The sequence below is a fragment of the Littorina saxatilis genome, unplaced genomic scaffold (assembly GCF_037325665.1).
Source record: "Littorina saxatilis isolate snail1 unplaced genomic scaffold, US_GU_Lsax_2.0 scaffold_848, whole genome shotgun sequence".
Lineage (NCBI taxonomy): Eukaryota > Metazoa > Mollusca > Gastropoda > Littorinimorpha > Littorinidae > Littorina > Littorina saxatilis.
Genome location: NW_027128604.1, coordinates 37,986 through 60,187, shown reverse-complemented (window position 1 = coordinate 60,187; position 22,202 = coordinate 37,986). Strand labels below are relative to the sequence as shown.

At 42.3% G+C, this 22,202-nt stretch overlaps 1 protein-coding gene across 1 annotated transcript; it reads right to left on the bottom strand.

Annotated features, from left to right (window-relative positions):
- Positions 1–172: 172 nt before the first annotated feature.
- On the bottom strand, positions 173–20,932 carry LOC138956963 (uncharacterized; the record flags this gene model as incomplete). The annotated part of the gene is made up of 7 exons (XM_070328154.1): positions 20,884–20,932; positions 20,066–20,365; positions 11,377–11,507; positions 9,915–10,098; positions 8,944–9,207; positions 2,932–3,198; positions 173–327 (listed from the first exon to the last, which is right to left on the bottom strand). Coding segments are annotated over exons 1-7 (1,350 nt in total), but the record flags the coding sequence as incomplete, so codon positions are not given.
- Positions 20,933–22,202: the final 1,270 nt, after the last annotated feature.

Here is a 22,202-nt window from a genome sequence, read left to right as displayed (position 1 = left end):
AAATGCAGAGTTATAAATACACACATGCAGACGCATAAGAAAGTCTGGATCATGCTTGTTTATCACAAAGTGTAAATGATAAATATCAATGACAAATATTAGATTCCATTTATCAATCAAAATGTGCATATCTTAATTATTTATCAATCACTGATAACATGTCCGAGTCTACCTGAGACGAATCTTTGTAAGCCTTACCTTTTCGCTTGACGACAATGACGACGATGACGACGATGATGACGATGACAACAACAGCAGCAGCAACAGACCCGCCCGCTATGAGTGCCAGGGGTGAATCTCCGTTATCCTCTGGCGTCACGGGTTGGTCTGCAAAACGATAAGTTCAAACTTACAGTTACTTTCATTAAACCTAAAGGTTCAACAGTAATATAACACCATTTACATTAAAGTAACAGGTCTTCTTGATTATACATCACAGATCTTCGTGGGCTTCCGGCCAATCTTCAGGCATTTAATCACGAAGAAAACTTCTGAGTTCCATGTAACAGTATTTCCTGTGAGGCGTCGAAAATTGCAATTTTGCGACAGATTAATTTTCATCTTAGTGATGGCAGGTTTGCGGCGTGAGATGTAAAACGTAAAAGTAATTAATTAATGCGTAAGTACCCGATCAGGTCCTTCGTCTTAAGGCCTAAAAAAAAATAGGTGTGGTTACGGTAACCCGACCTACCCTATTTTTTGGGGCCGACCCTATAACTTTTTATTACATTTGTCAAAAAACCACACACAAAAACAAGAAAACGAGTGCAGAAAACGCAATGAAAGCGAAAGCGCCCGAGTCGCACACTTATTTCCCTGTCAAGTAGGTTTAATTTTTACACATTAGAAAAAAAAGTTAAAAACAAAAGTGAGTGTCTACCTTCCTACCCTATTTTTTTTGGCTATGTTACCGTAACCACACCTATTTTTTTTTCGGCCTAACCAATAACGCTAAAAGCCAACATGGTGGTCGAGTAGCCTTGACGATAGCAAGAGTTCTTTCTATTTTTGTTAGTTACGGAATGACATCGATAGACGTCCATTTTGAAACTTAGAGATCACCATGCTCTGTGAAGCGCTATATACGCTCCTGCTCTATAACTGGCTTAATTAATGATCACCTCAAGCGATCGGTTACCCGGCCGCGGGTAATCGGCAAAACTATTGTCGTGACATGCCGCAGTGCGTTCAGTGCAGTCTGTGCATTACATGTATTAACTTCGTTTCACGCGACTTGTTTCTTATTGCGACACCGTGTCCCCAAAACAACAACAACACAATAAACAAAAGAAGATGACCAAACAGACTGCAAAACAGGCAAAACAACAACAACCCAATAAACAAAAGAAGATGACCAAACAGACTGCAAAACAGGCAACAACAACAACAACCCAATAAACAAAAGAAGATGACCAAACAGACTGCAAAACAGGCAAAACAACAACAACCCAATAAACAAAAGAAGATGACCAAACAGACTGCAAAACAGGCAAAACAACAACAACCCAATAAACAAAAGAAGATGACCAAACAGACTGCAAAACAGGCAACAACAACAACAACCCAATAAACAAAAGAAGATGACCAAACAGACTGCAAAACAGGCAACAACAACAACAACCCAATAAACAAAAGAAGATGACCAAACAGACTGCAAAACAGGCAACAACAACAACAACCCAATAAACAAAAGAAGATGACCAAACAGACTGCAAAACAGGCAAAACAACAACAACCCAATAAACAAAAGAAGATGACCAAACAGACTGCAAAACAGGCAAAACAACAACAACAACCCAATAAACAAAAGAAGATGACCAAACAGACTGCAAAACAGGCAAAACAACAACAACCCAATAAACAAAAGAAGATGAGCAAACAGACTGCAAAACAGGCAACAACAACAACAACCCAATAAACAAAAGAAGATGACCAAACAGACTGCAAAACAGGCAACAACAACAACAACCCAATAAACAAAAGAAGATGACCAAACAGACTGCAAAACAGGCAAAACAACAACAACCCAATAAACAAAAGAAGATGACCAAACAGACTGCAAAACAGGCAACAACAACAACAACCCAATAAACAAAAGAAGATGACCAAACAGACTGCAAAACAGGCAAAACAACAACAACCCAATAAACAAAAGAAGATGACCAAACAGACTGCAAAACAGGCAACAACAACAACAACCCAATAAACAAAAGAAGATGACCAAACAAACTGCAAAACAGGCAAAACAACAACAACCCAATAAACAAAAGAAGATGAGCAAACAGACTGCAAAACAGGCAAAACAACAACAACCCAATAAACAAAAGAAGATGACCAAACAGACTGCAAAACAGGCAAAACAACAACAACCCAATAAACAAAAGAAGATGACCAAACAGACTGCAAAACAGGCAAAACAACAACAACCCAATAAACAAAAGAAGATGACCAAACAGACTGCAAAACAGGCAAAACAACAACAACCCAATAAACAAAAGAAGATGACCAAACAGACTGCAAAACAGGCAACAACAACAACAACCCAATAAACAAAAGAAGATGACCAAACAGACTGCAAAACAGGCAAAACAACAACAACCCAATAAACAAAAGAAGATGAGCAAACAGACTGCAAAACAGGCAACAACAACAACAACCCAATAAACAAAAGAAGATGACCAAACAGACTGCAAAACAGGCAACAACAACAACAACCCAATAAACAAAAGAAGATGACCAAACAGACTGCAAAACAGGCAAAACAACAACAACCCAATAAACAAAAGAAGATGACCAAACAGACTGCAAAACAGGCAACAACAACATACGAACAAAAAGACACACAAAAACATAAGTATTGTTTCGTTCCAAATGTCAGATACGATTGTGATTGTGACTATGTAAAGTACATAAGTAATGTCATGTACTTACTCAAGACTGGAGCAGTGTAAACACCCCAAGCATTCACCGGAACCTCTGTGTTAATCGCCAGGCAAACGACTTCCGTGACGTTCCTCATCGTTTCTTGCGCGAGCGTGCATGTGCTGACCGGAGAGGTCAGGTCCAAGGTCAAGCACGGAACGCTCCAAGTGAAGTTGGCTGACGGATATACGTCATGGGCTGTACAGGTCAAGGCCACGAGGTGTGTGTCGTCCGTGACGTTTGCTTGTGATGTGACACTTGCACTGGATGGCCCGTCTGGCAACAGGAAGTAACACTTAGTTAGGCAACAACAACAAAAATAGTCTGTTTACGGTATCCCGACCGACCCTATTTTTTCGCGCGACCCTATACTTTTTTTTGGCTTTTGGGGGAAAAAAAAAAAGGTTTTGTTTTTTTGGCAAAATTACTTAAAAATATGTTTTTTGGGAGAAAAAAAAATTAAATAAAAATCTCGACCTACCGACCCTATTTTGTTTTGCCTATGCAAAGGGACCCTCTTGCACACGGCTCGTATTAATACCCACCATCATTTCTTTCTTTTCGTAGGTTTTCACCTTTGCACTAGCCTGTCAGTCTATTGCACTGTAAATAATGTTATGTTGTTATAATTATGTTTTCCAATGATCGTACAGCGCTTTGAGCAGGGTTAAACCCTGGATACATGCGCTTTATAAAGTATGCATTAGTATTATCATTAAACGAGACCCGACACTTATGCACACAGGACTCACGTGTATACACACCAGAATATGTTTCTGAAAGATTAGTATCATTGCACTTGATGGCCCTTCTAGCAAAGAGAAGCGACACTCTTGTCCAATACCATGACACTCCTTGCACTCGCCTGCTCGTTTATTAACGAGAAGCGACACTGGACTTACATTTATACACACCATCATTTCTTTCTGGTAGACTCTCACCATTGCTCGTGATGGCCCGTTAGTCTACTTCCAGCAATAAGAAGGGGGGGGGGGGGTACCGGAACGGTTGGCCTAGTGGTAAGGCGTCCGCCCCGTGATCGGGATGTCGTGAGTTCGAACCCCGGCCGGGTCATACCTAAGACTTTAAAATTGGCAATCTAGTGGCTGCTCCGCTTGACGTCTGGCATTGTGGGGTTAGTGCTAGGACTGGTTGGTCCGGTGTCAGAATAATGTGACTGGGTGAGACATGAAGCCTATGCTGCGACTTCTGTCTTGTGTGTGGCGCACGTTATATATCAAAGCAGCACCGCCCTGATATGGTCCTTCGTGGTCGGCTGGGCGTTAAGCAAACAAACAAACAAACAAAAAATAAGAAGGGGCACTCTTGCACAGTGCACTTACATTCACACGCACAATTACACTCTTCTAAATACCACGGGGGATAACCTGTCAAAGGCCGAACAGAAGCCGAAGGCCGCTCATGACACGTGTGAAGGCAAGTTTTGTCTGTTTTCTAGGTATTGTTTGATTTATGTCGGGATTTAAGGTAAGCTACTGATTCAGCGATGACTAAATTTGTTTCTCGATGCATAAAAAGTCAGGGAGCGATTGATATTTTCCCGTAAATAGCCTTCAAAGCTGAAAATGTCCGCGATCGAGCACCGGAAATGGCTGTTCGATGGGTTTTGCAAGTAGAAATGTGCTTTATTTCACCAAATCAGCTCGTATTTGGTGTGGGTACGGGATTCTAGAGGACGAAGGAGTCATAAGAGGTGCAAAGAAGTGCTATTTGGGAGTAGAATAAATCTTCCGAGACAGTAGACAAGAGAAGGTCATATTTGAGAGATGCGCGTAGGCCGATTGTCTTTCCGACAAGCGAATGATACAGCAGATTAATCATTCGTTTTGACCAGAAACCTAGTTTCTAGTTTTTATGAATGAGTTTTTTAATTAAAACAATCACGAGAACTCTCTCGCTTACTCTTAAATCTTTATCCTTGTAAAATAAAGTTATCTCTCTCTCATAGTTTCTTTTTGGCCTGTTGGCAAGTCTTCTCTTACTCGTTGAAATAATAGAAAACGGTTGATAGCACATGGTACCCGGGGGAGTGGAGGGGGGGGGGGGTAAGTTAGCGCAAGGGCAGCTGATGGCGGTGCCATTTGATGTCTGATTCGATCGCGGGTATGCATCGGCCGTAGTTGGGTTTGTTTGGTTTGTTTGGGGGGGGGGGGGGGGGGTGGCGGTGGGGGGGGGGGGGGGGGGTTGGAGTGGCAGCAGATATTACAATTCTTATTTGTCTGCTATTTCTAAAATGAAACAGATAAATTAACCTACTATTCAGCTTCCAAGTTGAAGTGCAATCACATAGTCCGCATTGAGTCAAAGGTTGTTCCATAAAAATTCCAATCCCTTTAATAATTTGAAATAATAAGGTCCCCACAGAGCCCCCCACCATCCACCCCCCCCCCCCACCATCCACCCCCCCCACCGGAAATAATGTCATCAAAGATATTAAAAGAAGAAGAAACAAGTCGCGTAAGGCGAAAATACAATATTTAGTCAAGTAGCTGTCGAACTCACAGAAGTAAACTGAACGCAATGCCATTTTTCAGCAAGACCGTATACTCGTAGCATCGTCAGTCCACCGCTCATGGCAAGAAGAGCGGGGTAGTAGTTGCGCTAAGAAGGATAGCACGCTTTTTTGTGCCTCTCTTTGTTTTAACTTTCTGAGCGTGTTTTTAATCCAAACATATCATATCTATATGTTTTTGGAATCAGGAACCGACAAGAAATAAGATGAAAGTGTTTTTAAATTGATTTGGACAATTTAATTTTGATAATAATTTTTATATATTTAATTTTCAGAGCTTGTTTTTAATCCGAATATAACATATTTATATGTTTTTGGAATCAGCAAATGATGGAGAATAAGCTAAACGTAAATTTGGATCGTTTTATAAATTTTTATTTTTTTTTTACAATTTTCAGATTTTTAATGACCAAAGTCATTAATTAATTTTTAAGCCACCAAGCTGAAATGCAATACCGAAGTCCGGGCTTCGTCGAAGATTACTTGACCAAAATTTCAACCAATTTGGTTGAAAAATGAGGGCGTGACAGTGCCGCCTCAACTTTCACGAAAAGCCGGATATGACGTCATCAAAGACATTTATCAAAAAAATGAAAAAAACGTTCGGGGATTTCATACCCAGGAACTCTCATGTCAAATTTCATAAAGATCGGTCCAGTAGTTTAGTCTGAATCGCTCTACACACACACACAGACACACGCACACACGCACATACACCACGACCCTCGTTTCGATTCCCCCTCGATGTTAAAATATTTAGTCAAAACTTGACTAAATGTAAAAACAAACACGATTTGGGATTATGGCCAGGAATTTGTTTTATCTAAAGTCTCTGTTCAATAGTTTTCTTGGAATCGCTCTACACACAGGCCAATACATACACCAATACCAACACCCTTGTCTCGATTCCTTGTCTAACTGTCAAAAAAACACATTCAGTCAAAACAGTTTATGAAACAACACATTTCAGTACTATTGGAAATTTGCTGCTGATCACTACTGGCAAATGGCTACTCTGCACTGGGGCATTTTTTGCAGTGACGCGAAAGGCAGGCTTTCCATTTATATACTTTGGAACAGCCCCCACAGACATATCGCCTGCCCTCGTGGCTTCTCCTCCCGTGGTCGGCCAGACTGCTTCTACTGGCAAAGGCCATGGTACACAACTTGCACCCATATGGTTTCTGGCCACCACATGAATGAGAGTGCTGCGTTAACATTTTTTTTATTGCAAACTTCTTTGCACATTTGTGGCACTCAAAAGGTCTTTCATCTGAGTGTTTGTTCTTGTGGTGTATTTCGAGCAACTTTGGTCGTTTGAACGTTTTAAGGCACCCTGGTTCTGTACACACCACGGGTTCACCTTGGTAGTGCACTTCCCTTATATGTCTCTTCAGATTATTGCCATAGGCGAACGATTTGCCACAATGGTGGCATATGGCCAGAGCAGCGGATCCGGATGGACCTGGCACAGGTCCATCTACTTCTTCCTCCACCTCCTCTGCCACAAGAACCATTTCTTCGTCTTCAGACTGCATCTGTATAAACAGATGCTCCAAACCCATTAGAATGAGTGTGTGTGGGTGTGTATGTATGGGTGTGTATGTGCGTGCGTGCGTGCGTGTGTGTGTGTGGGTGTATACGAGAGACAGCTATTTGGCTTAGTGTGTGTGCCGTTATCTAAGGGCAACAGGGTACGTGTGCTTCTAAGTTGATCACTATTTACATTGACAATGATGCACAGAACCGTTTTGCTGCACTGTACAGATGTACGCTTTTCTGAAATTTCGTTCACACGTGCCGCGTCTGCTATCCAGTTCGCGGTAGGATTAGAATATATATATATATATACCAAACCGATGTCAAATACGAGCTGATTTGGTGAAATAAAGCACATTTCTACTTGCGAAACCCATCGAACAGCCATTAGGCTAAGCGAGAGAGTTCTCGTGATTGTTTTAATTAAAAAACTCATTCATAAAAACTAGAGACTAGGTTTCTGGTCAAAACGAATGATTAATCTGCTGTATCATTCGCTTGTCGGAAAGACAATCGGCCTACGCGCATCTCTCAAATATGACCTTCTCTTGTCTACTGTCTCGGAAGATTTATTCTACTCCCAAATAGCACTTCTTTGCACCTCTTATGACTCCTTCGTCCTCTAGAATCCCGTACCCACACCAAATACGAGCTGATTTGGTGAAATAAAGCACATTTCTACTTGCAAAACCCATCGAACAGCCATTTCCGGTGCTCGATCGCGGACATTTTCAGCTTTGAAGGCTATTTACGGGCAAATATCAATCGCTCCCTGACTTTTTATGCATCGAGAAACAAATTTAGTCATCGCTGAATCAGTAGCTTACCTTAAATCCCGACATAAATCAAACAATACCTAGAAAACAGACAAAACTTGCCTTCACACGTGTCATGAGCGGCCTTCGGCTTCTGTTCGGCCTTTGACAGGTTATCCCCCGTGTATACGGTCTCGCCTTTGTACGGCACGGTCCGCCTAGCATTACAAAGTAAAGCCCGCTACTAACCACAGCCGAAACAAGCGAACTCGGTCGGCGAACGTTCAGCAAATGTGACACCGTTCCTGGCAGCGAAATGTATCGGTGACACCGGTCACATGATTAAGAAATATCACGTGAGAAGACTCGTGATCGGTTGGCAGCATTGTCACTCGTCACGGATGAAGATACTCAATTATTTAACCAATGAAAAGTCAGTTCGCCGCTAACGCGCCGAATGTTTGCAGGATTGTATCGGCGAATCGCGAACGTTACAAGGGAATCCCCTTATGTGATGACGTCGCCGAACGTTCGCCGTACTGGTTCGTCTTGATTCGGCTGTAGTTAGTTGAGGGCTTAACACTCATTCACACAACTTTCATTTTCATATATACCAGGGTTCTTCTGGTAGGTTTTCATCTTTGCATTTGACTGTCTGTGTAACAATGAGAAAAGACACTCACATACATACAATTCATATTCAACCCTACCGAGATTTATTTTCGGTATAGAAGCACTTCTGCATCAGCTGGTCCGTATAGCAATGACAAGAGACACTCATGCATACAACTTTCATATTCAAACACACAAGTAATTTCTTCTCATTTACTTCTCCAAATTACACTTGCTGGTCCCTCTAGTAATGAAAAATATCGGCCACGGAGACCAGATTCATATTCAAGCCTACCAGGATGTATTTCTGTCTTCCATTGCCTGACCTGCTTAGCCCTACAACGTCACGCCAATGCAAAAAGCATTCATAATTTATTTAAGCGCGCCAGGAGTCTGTCTGTTTGTCTGTCTGTCTGTCTCTCTCTTTCTCGCTCTCTCTGTCTCTCTCGCTCTCTCTCTCTCTCTCTCTCCTTATCTCTCTCTCTCTCTCTCTCTCTGTTTCTCTCTCTTTGTCCCTCTCTTGTTTTGTTTTTTTTCTCTTCCTTTCCTGCCCCCTACTTCTACTTTTTAGCTTATACTCACACGCAACACGAAGAGTGTAGTCACTTGTCCGAGTCACGTCATTGTTCGGCCCCCACACAGAACGACAAGTGTAAGTTGTTCCGTTCTGCTCTCTGCGCACATTGCTGACTCTTAACACTGAAGTGTCGTCATAGTTGAGCCACGTCACTCTAGCCGGTGGAGACCCCTGGAGTGATGATACGTGTCGGCAAGTACATTCAAGATTGGACCCTTCTGCAATGTACTGTGGGCATGCCTGGAGCCGAAGAAGTGGTCCAGGTTTTTCTGTTAAAAGCAAACAATTCGCAGGGTAAAATTAATGATTAATTAATCCAGCACTGTTCAATTATTGGAAACATTAAGCAGGGCAAAGGATAACATTTATTTCGCACTCGTTAATTGAACTTAAATTAGCCGTGATTGTATGACTATGAGTGAGGGAAGTTTATTTCGCAATCAAAATGTTCGAAAACAAAATCAACAGTACGAGCAAAAGCAAATAAACTCGCGACAGAACAACTCCGCGCAAAACAGAAACACAACACAGAAGGGAAGACAAAAAGACACAGCAGGGAAGACGTGAGAGACAGAAACAGACAACCAGACAAAGACACACACAGGTACAGACCAAGACCGAGAGACAAGTCAAAACAGAGAGAGAGAGAGAGAGAGAGAGAGAGAGAGAGACAGAGACAGAGACAGAGAGAGAGATAGACAGAGAGAGAGAGAGAGGGGGAGAGAGAGACAGAGAGAGAGAGAGACAGAGAGAGAGAGAGACACACACAGAGAGAGAGAGAGACACACAGAGACACAGAGAGAGAGAGACAGAGAGAGAGAGAGAGAGAGAGAGAGAGAGAGAGAGAGAGAGAGAGAGAGAGAGAGAGAGAGAGAGAGAGAGAGAGAGAGAGAGAGAGAGAGAGAGAGAGAGAGAGAGAGAGAGGGAGAAAGAGGGGGGGGGGGCAAAATATATAGAGGAACAGAAAAGTACGAACTCAACGTGACGCTGCCCACAGCAACGGGTCCACCTGCAGGCATCACGGTCAGGAACACCCGGTACACACCCTCTGTGGCGTTGACAGGGATGGACACACTGCACGCGCCATGGTCGTACATCGGACTGTCGGCGTCTTCCGCCAATGGAGATAACTTTGGCCTTTGGTATTGTATAAGTTGGATCTAAAAAACGCATGTCCATGTTACTGAAAATGTTGTTAAGCTTACAGACCTGTTTAAGGCGTGAATGACCGAAGAGCTATTACCAAGACATTCAGTTAATTTGTAATGGAATTATGACGATTAGCTATCAATCTACAAATATAGTATATAATATTATATAATGACTCACGTCGTCCTTCTTTGCCGCTGCTAAAGCAAGTGATATATTATATGTACCACGCGTATACAGACCATAACTAACGGAGAGTGAGTTTTAGATAACATGGACAGAATTCTGTACTATTCGTGTATGCAGGCACATTTTTACATTTAGTCAAGTTTTGACTAAATGTTTTAACATAGAGGGGGAATCGAAACGAGGGTCGTGGTGTATGTGTGTGTGTGTGTGTGTGTTTATGTGTGTGTGTGTATGTGTGTGCGTGCGTGCGTGTGTGTAGAGCGATTCAGACCAAACTACTGGACCGATCTTTATGACATTTTACATGAGAGTTCCTGTGATTGATATCCCCGAACGTTTTTTTTTTTTTTGATAAATGTCTTTGATGACGTCATATCCGGCTTTTCGTGAAAGTTGAGGCGGCACTGTCACGCTCTCATTTTTCAACCAAATTGGTTGAAATTTTGGTCAGGTAATCTTCGACAAAGCCCGGACTTCGGTATTGCATTTCAGCTTGGTGGCTTAAAAATTAAATAATGACTTTGGTCATTAAAAATCTGAAAATTGTAAAAAAAAAAAAAAATTTATAAAACGATTCAAATTTACGTTCATCTTATTCTCCATCATTTGCTGATTCCAAACACATATAAATATGTTATGTTTGGATTAAAAACAAGCTCGGAAAATTAAAAATATAAAAATTATGATCAAAATTAAATGTTCGAAATCAATTTAAAACCACTTTCATCTTATTCCTTGTCGGTTCCTGATTCCAAAAACATATAGATATGATATGTTTGGATTAAAAATACGCTCAGAAAGTTAAAACGAAGAGAGGTACAGAAAAGCGTGCTATCCTTCTCAGCGCAAGTACTACCCCGCTCTTCTTGTCAATTTCACTGCCTTTGCCGTGCGCGGTGGACTGACGATGCTACGAGTATACGGTCTTGCTGCGTTGCATTGCGTTCAGTTTCATTCTGTGAGTTCGACAGCTACTTGACTAAATGTTGTATTTTCGCCTTACGCGACTTGTTATATTCTAAGAAAGACATCACGTCACTGCGTCTTTAGCCCTCGATTGTGTAAATCCCAAACTTTATAGAGAAAAAAAGTCAACTCACAGAGTTTGGTCCGGTCATATTCCAGAGGCAGACGACATCTCTATCAGAGTCATAGACCTTGTCGATCACGACGGTGGCCGTCACGTTCCAACCTATCAAGGTCACGTTCCGTCTGCTGATCTCTGCTGGGTCTGTAGAGAGGTAAATACAGTTCGTGCCTTCAGTTCTTGGTTTCATGTTGTGTAACAACAACACCACCAACAACAACAACAACAACAACAACAACAACAACAACAACAACAACAACAACAACAACAACTGTAAACAACAACAACAGTAAAGACAAATAGTATGCAGTGCTATTACAAAAGACTTATTGTCTTTAGAAAGAAGAACATTTGGGATTGTTTATGCTTGCACTTTTCGTCGGAATGGAAGAGGGAAAAAACAAAAGACATACAGCCGATACCTCCCCCCCTCACACACACACACACACACACACACACACACACACACACACACACACACACACACACACACACACACACACACACACACACACACACATTCTGTCCTCATTAGGAAACGCTCTTAATGATGTTGACTCCTCGTGACAAACGCAAGCGGAAAACAGATAAGAGCATTCATCCGCCTCTGTCAGTTTCAGTCACACAAACACGCACAAACACTACCCATAGCAGACAGAGAGGTACTGAGTTATACAGTGCTTTTCCCCAGCAGTGGGCAGTCAAGTTGCAGACCTAATTGTTATTAACGTTAAATTGACATTAGATAGGATCAAGTTGCGTGAGGTGTATAGCATCGTCAGTCCCCCGCTGATGGAAAAGGCAGTGAAATTGACAAGTTAGAATAGCGCGGTAGTGGTTGCGCTGAGCAGGATGCGTCTCTTTTCTTTCTAATTTTTTTTAGCTTGTTTTTAATCCAAAAATAATATATTTATATGTTTTGGAATCAGGAACCAACAAAGAATTAAATGAAATTGTTTTTAAATCGATTTCAGAAATTTAATTTCAATCATAATTTTTATATGTTTAATTTTCAGAGCTTGTTTTTAATCACAATATAACATATTTATATGTTTTTTAAATCAGAAAATGATGAGAAATAAGATGACATTATATTTTTGATCGCTTTGTAAAAAAAAATTTGTATTACAATGTTCAGATTTGTAATGACCAAACTCATACATTAATTATTAAGCCTCTTAGCTGAAACGCGATATCAAAGTCCGGCCTTTGTCAACAATTGCTTGACCAAAATTTCAACCAATTTTGTTAAAAAAATGAGAGCGTGACAGTGCTGCCTCAACTTTCACAAACATCCTGATATGACGTCATCAAAGACACTTATCAAATGATTTAAAAAACGATTCCGGGGATATTATATCCAGGAACTATCATGTGAAGATTCATGAAAATCGGTCAAGTAGTTTTCTCTGAATCGGTAGACACACACACACACACACACACACACACACACACACACACACACACGTTTCGATTCCCTCTCTATGTTAAACATTTAGTCAAAACTTGACTAAATGTAAAAAGGAATCCTAGATTATGTAACATGGAGTTAATGGGTGATACACAGTTTACAATGTACGATCGATAGATTTAACTTTTTTGACACTAAAGTAGCGTTACTTCCTTCTATTTAAGAGCTTCTCGATCGTTTACACCAACGTTTTTATGTAAATCCGAGAGAATCTGAACAAAATTTATACATTATTATTACCAATTCAGTGCCCCATATGGCTTTTTGACCAATCAGGATGGATTGTAGGTGACCTGTTAAATGTTATAACGTTCAGGCAGGGACCCTTTTTGTTTATCACGCTAAAATAAACAAGACAAAGTTAAAATTGAAATCAACAACATCAGCGTGATTTATTCTTACGAATGACACTTTAAATGCTGTCATGTCAGATAATACTCTCTTTATCGAAAAAATACCGAAAAGCGAGTTTTGTCGGTGGGTGCTTTAGGGAACAGCAATTAAGGCACCACCCATCCTCTGAGTGTGCAATGCCGACCCGCTCACTTGAAATCTAAATTATCAAAGTTCGGAAAAATCAAGTGAAATTGCGTCACTCGCTGTTCAACAAGAAAAAGCGAAGCAAGCGAAACGCATGTTCAACATGGTTTATCTTGTGAGATCGTTGTGTTGTGTGTCAAACGCATTTGACCTGTGAATATCATCACGTCAGGTGTGTTACTCTGATTGGCTGACTCAGGTCACGAGAATTCTTTGACTGACAGGCATAATCAGGTAGGAGCGTTCAAGTTCCCATTGCGGCTGTTCTGTCTAATTCGCGGGGTAGCTTCGAATGTTCTTTTGGTCGAAAGAAACGGTAATAAAACCGTTATTTCTAATATGCTGACTGTTAGCTAATAACAGACATGTTTCACAAACGATATCAGCATTCCCCTGAAGGCTCATGCTTGATGTATTTTTTCTCGACATGTCTGTTATCATTTGCTAACAGTCAGCATATTAGAAATAACTCAAATTTATCCCAGTGTAGCTGGAGTTATCCCACGAACGCTATTCTGTAATCGACTTGAGAAATTTTCATGCCGATAAAACATGATACAGAAGGATTTTTAGTGACCTAACTGAGGCTACAGTTGGGGATGGAAGTTCACGAAAAATTGGAAACATACTAACTAAAAGACGGTGGGTGCCGACCAATTCTTCGATTTTTGATCTAACGCCATCCAGGGCCGCTTTGTTGGGGTAGAATTTCTGAGACTACAGCAATAATGCTCGCGGAAGTAGACAACGTCACGATGCATTGACGTAAAAAAAACATTGTGACGTCATCCCTTCTCTTAGGCTTTTCTCTCACGCTCGTGGCGTGTGTGTGTTTGCATGTTTATGTGCACAAGTGTGTGCGTGTGTGTGTGTGTGTGTGTGTGTGTGTATGTGTGTGTGTGTGTGTGTGTGTGTGTTTGTGTGTGCACGCGTGTATGTGGGCATGTGACGGTGTGTATGTGTGTAAGAGAGTGTGCATGAATGATGCGTGCGTGCGTGTATGTGTGGGTGTGTGTCTGACCATGTGCGTGTGAGTGTGATTTGTGTGCATGGATGGTGTGTGTGTGTGTGTGTGTGTGTGAGAGAGAGAGAGAGAGAGAGAGAGAGAGAGAGAGAGAGAGAGAGAGAGAGAGAGAGAGAGAGAGAGAGAGAGAGAGAGAGAGAGAGAGAGAGAGAGAGAGAGAGAGAGAGAGAGAGAGAGAGAGAGAGAGAGAAAGAGAGATGTCCTTCGCTGGGGGTATGCAGTGCCTTGGCGTTGCACTTCTAGTTAATTGGTATGTTACAAAGAAACCATGTACGGGTTGTAATACATGTGTTTCATGCTGAATAATGCGATGTGTACTCTGCACCAATTTAATACATAAAGTACAGATACGTTTTGGGTAGTACGGAATATAAGTACCAAACATCTTCAACATAAAGTTATCTTACAGTGGGGAACATATTAAGGTTCGCCGTCTACGGCTTGGAAATCGCACCGTTTGCGCAACAGGACACAGACCAGGGTGAAGATTTTTGTTTGAGGTTTCAAGGTTATATTCGGCTCTAGGCCCGTCGGGCGTTGTCAGTGAGTGACACGTACCGTACTTTCCGGACTACAAGGCGCACCTGTTTTCCTCCACTTGAACCCCTGCGCCCTATTGACCGCTATCGCCTTGTGTATGGCTAAAGAAGATTACACACTACACACATACCTAAACTAATAAACATAACACTCCCACTCTTGTGATAATGCATGTGTCTGCTACTATCATCCTGACAGAGTTTCCTCTCAGACATCAAAGGAGGACGGCCTCATAGGTAAAAACTCGGTCATTGATCCCAGGTAAGAAGGTCAGTGTCTGTAAACTGGGTCAGGACGAGTTTTCTCTAAAGTACAACTCGGTCATTGACTCCGGGAAAGAAGGTCAGTGTCTGTAAACTGGGGCAGGAAGAGTTTTCTCTAAAGTACAACTTGGTCATTGACCCCGAGTAAGAAGGTCAGTGTCTGTAAACTGGGGCAGGAAGAGTGTTCTCTAAAGTACAACTCGGCCATTGACCCCGGGTAAGAAGGTCAGAGTCTGTGAACTGGGGGCAGGCAGCTGGTCTCAGCTGGAAAATACGACCCGATGTCTCAAGGCCAACCAGCTTTTACAATGCATCTGCCATTGATCTCACTGCACATCAAGAGCATACATATTTCCACTCTGTATTTTTCCTTTGATGTGCGGCAAATACACCGGAAGCGCCTAATGTGTGAATTTTTCTCAATTTTATCGTAAAAGTAGGGGTTGCGCTTTATATGTGGTGAGTGAGAGAAATCTGTATTGACATTGTGTGACTGTGTCAATAGAATTATTATTTCTAGCGCCTGTATTGCGTCGTAGGCTGTTATCGTAGGTATGACGTAGGTTTCAGGGTTTCGTCATTTCACAGACAGGGGTGTCAGCTTGTGTCTATCGGTTACGTCTGCGTGTTCGGTTTGAATGAAAACACACAGACTATGCATTTGTTTGAATATTCCTGAATGGGGAATGCTTAGTTTTGTTCTTAATAAGTTAAATTAGTTTAGATCGTATTGATAAAAGAATGTTTGGGGTGGCGACGCATAATCAAGCAGCGTCATATAGGACCCTCTTCCCCCTTCCCCTTTTCCCGACTAAAATGAGTAAAAGTTGTAATGAACTCGGCCAAAGTTGAAACAAACGCGCACTTGTGGCCTGGACTGGCAGAGAAAGAACATGTCAAGCCTTGCCGGCCTTGGGATGAATTATGCATTTGTGATGCATTTGTGAAGTGAAAAAGTGTGTGTTGGTGTGTACCAATTGGAGTGATGGAGTGTGTGTTGGCTGGATGTCCTGGAACCGAATGCTGTTGTGAACCAGGGAGTGTTTCGTGTCCAGAGATGATGTAGACCAGCCGAGCGGACTCTTGGTGGGATAGCGTGTATGTTTAGCATAGCGTGTTTATGATAGCGTGTATGTTTTACTACCGTGTTTAGCATACCGTGTTCTGATAGTATGTTTAGCATAGCGTGTTAGTTCTAGGTAGTGTTTTACTACCGTGTTTAATAGCGTGTTTTAGAGCACACGTTACACCAGTGACTTTATAGTGTTGTGGCAACAGAACTTTTTTCGTTGTAGAGATTTGCCTCAAGCTACTTCTGAGTTGAGTGCGGAGTATGTGTTTCCACCTTTTTCAGACTAAGTGTTGAAAGTGTTTATTGAAAAGTAGCATTAGTCTGACGAACCTATTTTTAACTTTTATTTTAAATGCTTGGTGATTGTGTGCGTGAGTGTTATGCAATAAAGAGGACAGAGAACATCATTCAATGTATTCAAACTTTTTATTGTTTGTGTACTCTCTCCCTCTCGCTTTTTTGTAATTGCCACACCCGCATGCGCTCCACCACATTTTGGCGTCGCCGACAGTACAGATAAGTGGACACATTTTGAGAATAGAAAGTAGTACAGTAGTAGTAGTTTAGGTATACACGCTATCCCACCCGTCACCAACCTGGAACCACCCGTCACCAACCTGGAACCACCCGTCACCAACCTGGAACCACCCGTCACCAACCTGGAACCACCCGTCACCAACCTGGAACCACCCGTCACCAACCTGGAACCACCCGTCACCAACCTGGAACGACCCAGTGATGGACTTTGAAGGAGAGACTCCAGCTCGACTATCGACCAACTCCAGGGACTGAGCGAGTGGACGACTTCCACACCGTCAATTTCCGAGGATCTGTGGTGACTGTGTTTGTTTCTGCACGTGCCAGTAATGTGAAAGGACATTTAGTGGAACGTATCGACGGCCAATGGTGAGTGGAATTTTTAAATATCTTCCACAGAGGAACAGTGGCTGATGCGGAACAGGCGTCCTGATACCGTGTACGTTCTGTATATCTGCTTTATCATGTCTTGCTACTGACCCGGTAGTGACATTTTGATGAATTCGTGGACTTGTGGGTCTAGTGAGCATTACTGCATATTTGCCTCATTTGTGTGCTGTGTTTATGTTCAAGCATTTTGTATACATTTGAGCAGAATAGTGTCACTTGTGTGATAATGTTGTTTTATTGTTCACCATGAGCGACGGTGAGATGGAAGATGCAGTGGGGGGTAGTCCCATGAGCAACCCCACAGTGTCTTCTCACCGGGATCGCCCTGAGCGACGGTGAGATGGAGGATGCAGTGGGGGGTAGTCCCATGAGCAACCCCACAGTGTCTTCTCACCGGGATCGCCCTGAAACGTTAACCATGAGAAGTCTGGGGCTTGGGTTATGCGTTGCTAGTTAATTTGTTTTAAGCAAACATGGTGAGCAACATTTAATTGTTGAAATACCAAATATTAAAAATATTAAAAATATCAAAAATATCAAACATATCGAACATATTGGGAGGGAAGGATATATCTACATATTATTAAATGTTATATACTAACTTGTACAAGGAACCCCGCACAGTGCATTCGCGTGCAGTTGACGTACTCCCTCGGTTCCTTCGGATCATGGAAACATTATTGGATTCTTAGGGAGTGGGTTCAAGTAAAGTTGGGGAGCAGCTGTTCTGTGTTGCCTATTGTTTAGTGCAGGTTAGGCATGTAAATATGTTCTAAGGTTACTTTGTTGTGGGAAAAAAATTTGGCGTCCTTGACAGTACGTTGTTCTCTGTCCTCGGGATCATTTTCTTTTATTATTCAATGAGAATCCCCCCCCCTCCCACCTCCTGATCTGTGTCATCAGCATGTCGAAGTCTTTGTTAGCAATAGTTTCGGTCAATGTCAATGCATCTTTAAATAGTGGTTGACATGTAGGTTCGAAATGTGTTAATAGTTTCGGTACAGTCAATGCATCTAGTGGTTGACATGTAGGTTCGAAATGTGTTGACAGTTTCGGTACAGTCAATGCATCTTTAAATAGTGGTTGACATGTAGGTTCGAAATGTGTTAATAGTTTCGGTACAGTCAATGCATCTTTAAATAGTGGTTGACATGTAGGTTCGAAATGTGGTAATAGTTTCGGTACAGTCAATGCATCTTTAAATAGTGGTTGACGTGTAGGTTCGAAATGTGTTACTCAGGATTAGCTTTTGTGACTGAGACTTGCGACGGCTGAAGATATAGGTTAGCCCAATTTGAATTTTGATTGGTTGTTGAAACTTCTTTGATGGTTAGGTTTTAACATCATGTTTTTGTTTCCAAGACATGCCTTCAGGAGAAGTCATGCTAAGTTGGGGAGAATGTGGTGAGTGAGAGAAATCTGTATTGACATTGTGTGACTGTGTCAATAGAATTATTATTTCTAGCGCCTGTATTGCGTCGTAGGCTGTTATCGTAGGTATGACGTAGGTTTCAGGGTTTCGTCATTTCACAGACAGGGGTGTCAGCTTGTGTCTATCGGTTACGTCTGCGTGTTCGGTTTGAATGAAAACACACAGACTATGCATTTGTTTGAATATTCCTGAATGGGGAATGCTTAGTTTTGTTCTTAATAAGTTAAATTAGTTTAGATCGTATTGATAAAAGAATGTTTGGGGTGGCGACGCATAATCAAGCAGCGTCATATAGGACCCTCTTCCCCCTTCCCCTTTTCCCGACTAAAATGAGTAAAAGTTGTAATGAACTCGGCCAAAGTTGAAACAAACGCGCACTTGTGGCCTGGACTGGCAGAGAAAGAACATGTCAAGCCTTGCCGGCCTTGGGATGAATTATGCATACATTTGTGATGCATTTGTGAAGTGAAAAAGTGTGTGTTGGTGTGTACCAATTGGAGTGATGGAGTGTGTGTTGGCTGGATGTCCTGGAACCGAATGCTGTTGTGAACCAGGGAGTGTTTCGTGTACAGAGATGATGTAGACCAGGTGAGAATAGACCTTTTGTTATCGGTACACTTTCTTTGGAATTGGCACAATAATTTGATTGTTCTTTAGTCATGTGAATGTGTGGAATTAGATCTCAGCAAGCACAGAAAGTTGGTCCCCTCTCGGACCAATATTGGATTTGGCTAAATGGTCTGTTGTTTTGTCTGGAAATTGACAGCTGTAATAAAATGATGTGTAACTAACAACAGAAGAGAAGGCCAACGATAAGATTGAGAAAACCAAACATGCATGATGTAATACTGGAACTTGAATGATTGTAATTGTGGTGTTGATGACTGTGTGAGATGATACTTTGATATGAATTGTCGCTTCGGTAATTACTGATTTTGCTTTTACTTTTTGTTTTCCCAGCCGAGCGGACTCTTGGTGGGATAGCGTGTGTGTTTAGTACTAGCGTGTTAGTTCTAGGTAGTGTTTTACTACCGTGTTTAATAGCGTGTTTTAGAGCACACGTTACACCAGTGACTTTATAGTGTTGTGGCAACAGAACTTTTTCGTTGTAGAGATTTGCCTCAAGCTACTTCTGAGTTGAGTGCGGAGTATGTGTTTCCACCTTTTTCAGACTAAGTGTTGAAAATGTTTATTGAAAAGTAGCATTAGTCTGACGAACCTATTTTTAACTTTTATTTTAAATGCTTGGTGATTGCGTGCGTGAGTGTTATGCAATAAAGAGGACAGAGAACATCATTCAATGTATTCTACCAACTTTTTATTGTTTGTGTACTCTCTCCCTCTCTGCTTTTTGTAATTGCCAACACCCGCATGCGCTCCACCACATATATAACGGTACTTACACACAACACGCATTCTACGGGAGTCCCAACTCGCTCCATCACGTCTGATACAGGTCAGCGTTTTGTTGACCACCTTGTCTCTCGCGTAGTTCTTCATCACCAGCTGGCTCACAGGCACGGTTCGTGCGGAAGAAAAGTCTGCATCAGTACTTTCACACGTGTAATTCCTGTTATAGTCCAGACATGTTGCTATCTCAAAGCGGGGTCCATTGTGGTCTGTAATGGTCCAGTTCATGTTTTTCTGGGGCGCAAGACCGTCACACAGGATTGGTGTCTGTGGCTGTGTTTCCCGTATTTGTAGAATTCCGTTGTGGCACTGGGGCATGTGATCTGCACAAAGAACATTTTTAATAAAAAAAAAGACGAACAAATCAACCAACAAACCAAACAACCACCACCATCACTACCACCACCAACAACAACAACAACAACCACCACTACAACCGCCACCACATACACACACACGCACGAACGCGCGCACGCACGTACTCACAAACGCACACACGCAGGCAGGCAGGCACGCACGAACACACATTCACACACACACACACACACACACACACACACACACACACACACACACACACACACACACACACACACACACACACACACACACACACATATATTGTCAGAAATAAATAATACTTGTGTAGTCATTATGTAGGTGTAGCAGAATACATTTAATGTGTATTTCACATTGATCCTTTGCGGCGTTGTCCTTTTTGGAACAAATTAGCGTCCATCTATTTTTCTGAATAGCTTGAGACACGATTTGAAGGACGCTGAACTCTCGTGACCTCGTGACCTGGAAATGAGTGTTGGGTACCCAGCATGTAGGACAATACCCAGCAGATGAACAACTTCCACACTGGGCGATGTCGACTGAGCGTCCATACAGATCCGTGGCCTTCCAGTACATGTTTTGAGAAGAGTCCAGACCAGAACACCTGATGCTGGTCCCCTCGCTCGCTATGACGTCCACTTTGTTGTTCACACAGTTGTCAAGTTTGTAGGCTGTAATGGAGAAGCATAGCTAAGCCTTAGTGTCACGATCGGGTGACAGAGACCAAGAAAGTGTCACTCAGTGGAGTGCCTGTTCTTGGTCGATTATGATAGAAAGCGCCTGTACGTGATATTGGGCTACAGCAGAGTTTGCTGACAGTGCTCAACTAGCACGGATGTTTTGTAGTGCACGAGTTTCACAGTGAGGGTTTCTGCTGTCATAGGGCTGACGGTTTTTCGCTGACAGCGCGCACGGGATTTTCACGGATTGAGTTTCTCGTGTCTTTTTTCTGCTTGGGAGGCAGAATTGTGTATAGCTGGACTGGTTTGGTGACAAGGTCAGTCACGTGTATTTGGCTAGGTTGTCTGAGAGAGACACAAGCACGGGGCACTTGACACCCAGCGGCAGAAGGGGAAGGATCTAATACACAGTTTCTAGAGTATGATGGTTTTTCACCGAATATTGTATTCGGCACTCTAGGGGAGCTTCCACTAGTTATTCCTTCCCACTGCCACATATTTTGCTGAGGACAAGTCGTCAACTTTCCTTCGTCGGCGATGGCTTTCGCATAAGGATTCGACAAGGGGTTCTGGACGTTTTTGGTCACTGTTGACGAACAGAGGCTGTTCCAGGGAGGAGGCGGACTTTGCTTCCTTGAGAGAGTACTACAATCATAGGCTTTTTGAGGTAATAAATCATTATTAAACGCTGTTGTTGAGTCTGTGTTTGTGGAATAATTTACTCTCTGTTGTTCTTTCCAGGTTAGCGCATAATTTACTCTCTGTGACGCTAAAATACTAATCTGTATATGGTTTTTGCAGATAGGGAGAGAAGGACGGAAAATGGCTGTTTTGTTGTTGTAAAAAGTCCGTTTTGTGCAGGCCCACGTGCTCGATGAGATATTTAAAGATGACATGTTTTAAGGTGGTGGGTGAGGGGTAGCTGACATGTTTAGTGCACCGATGCTTTCTGTTTGCAGCCTTCGTTCGTTTCTTTCGGTTTCCTGTAACCGCTGCACGGCTGCCTTTGACGGGACACTGCTAGCTGCAGACGTTGGAGCTGGGACCTGAGGAAGCTACGCTAACCGGCTAACCAGCAGACCGGCTAACCAGCAGACCGGCTAACCAGCGAACCGGCTAACCAGCAACCCGGCTAACCAGC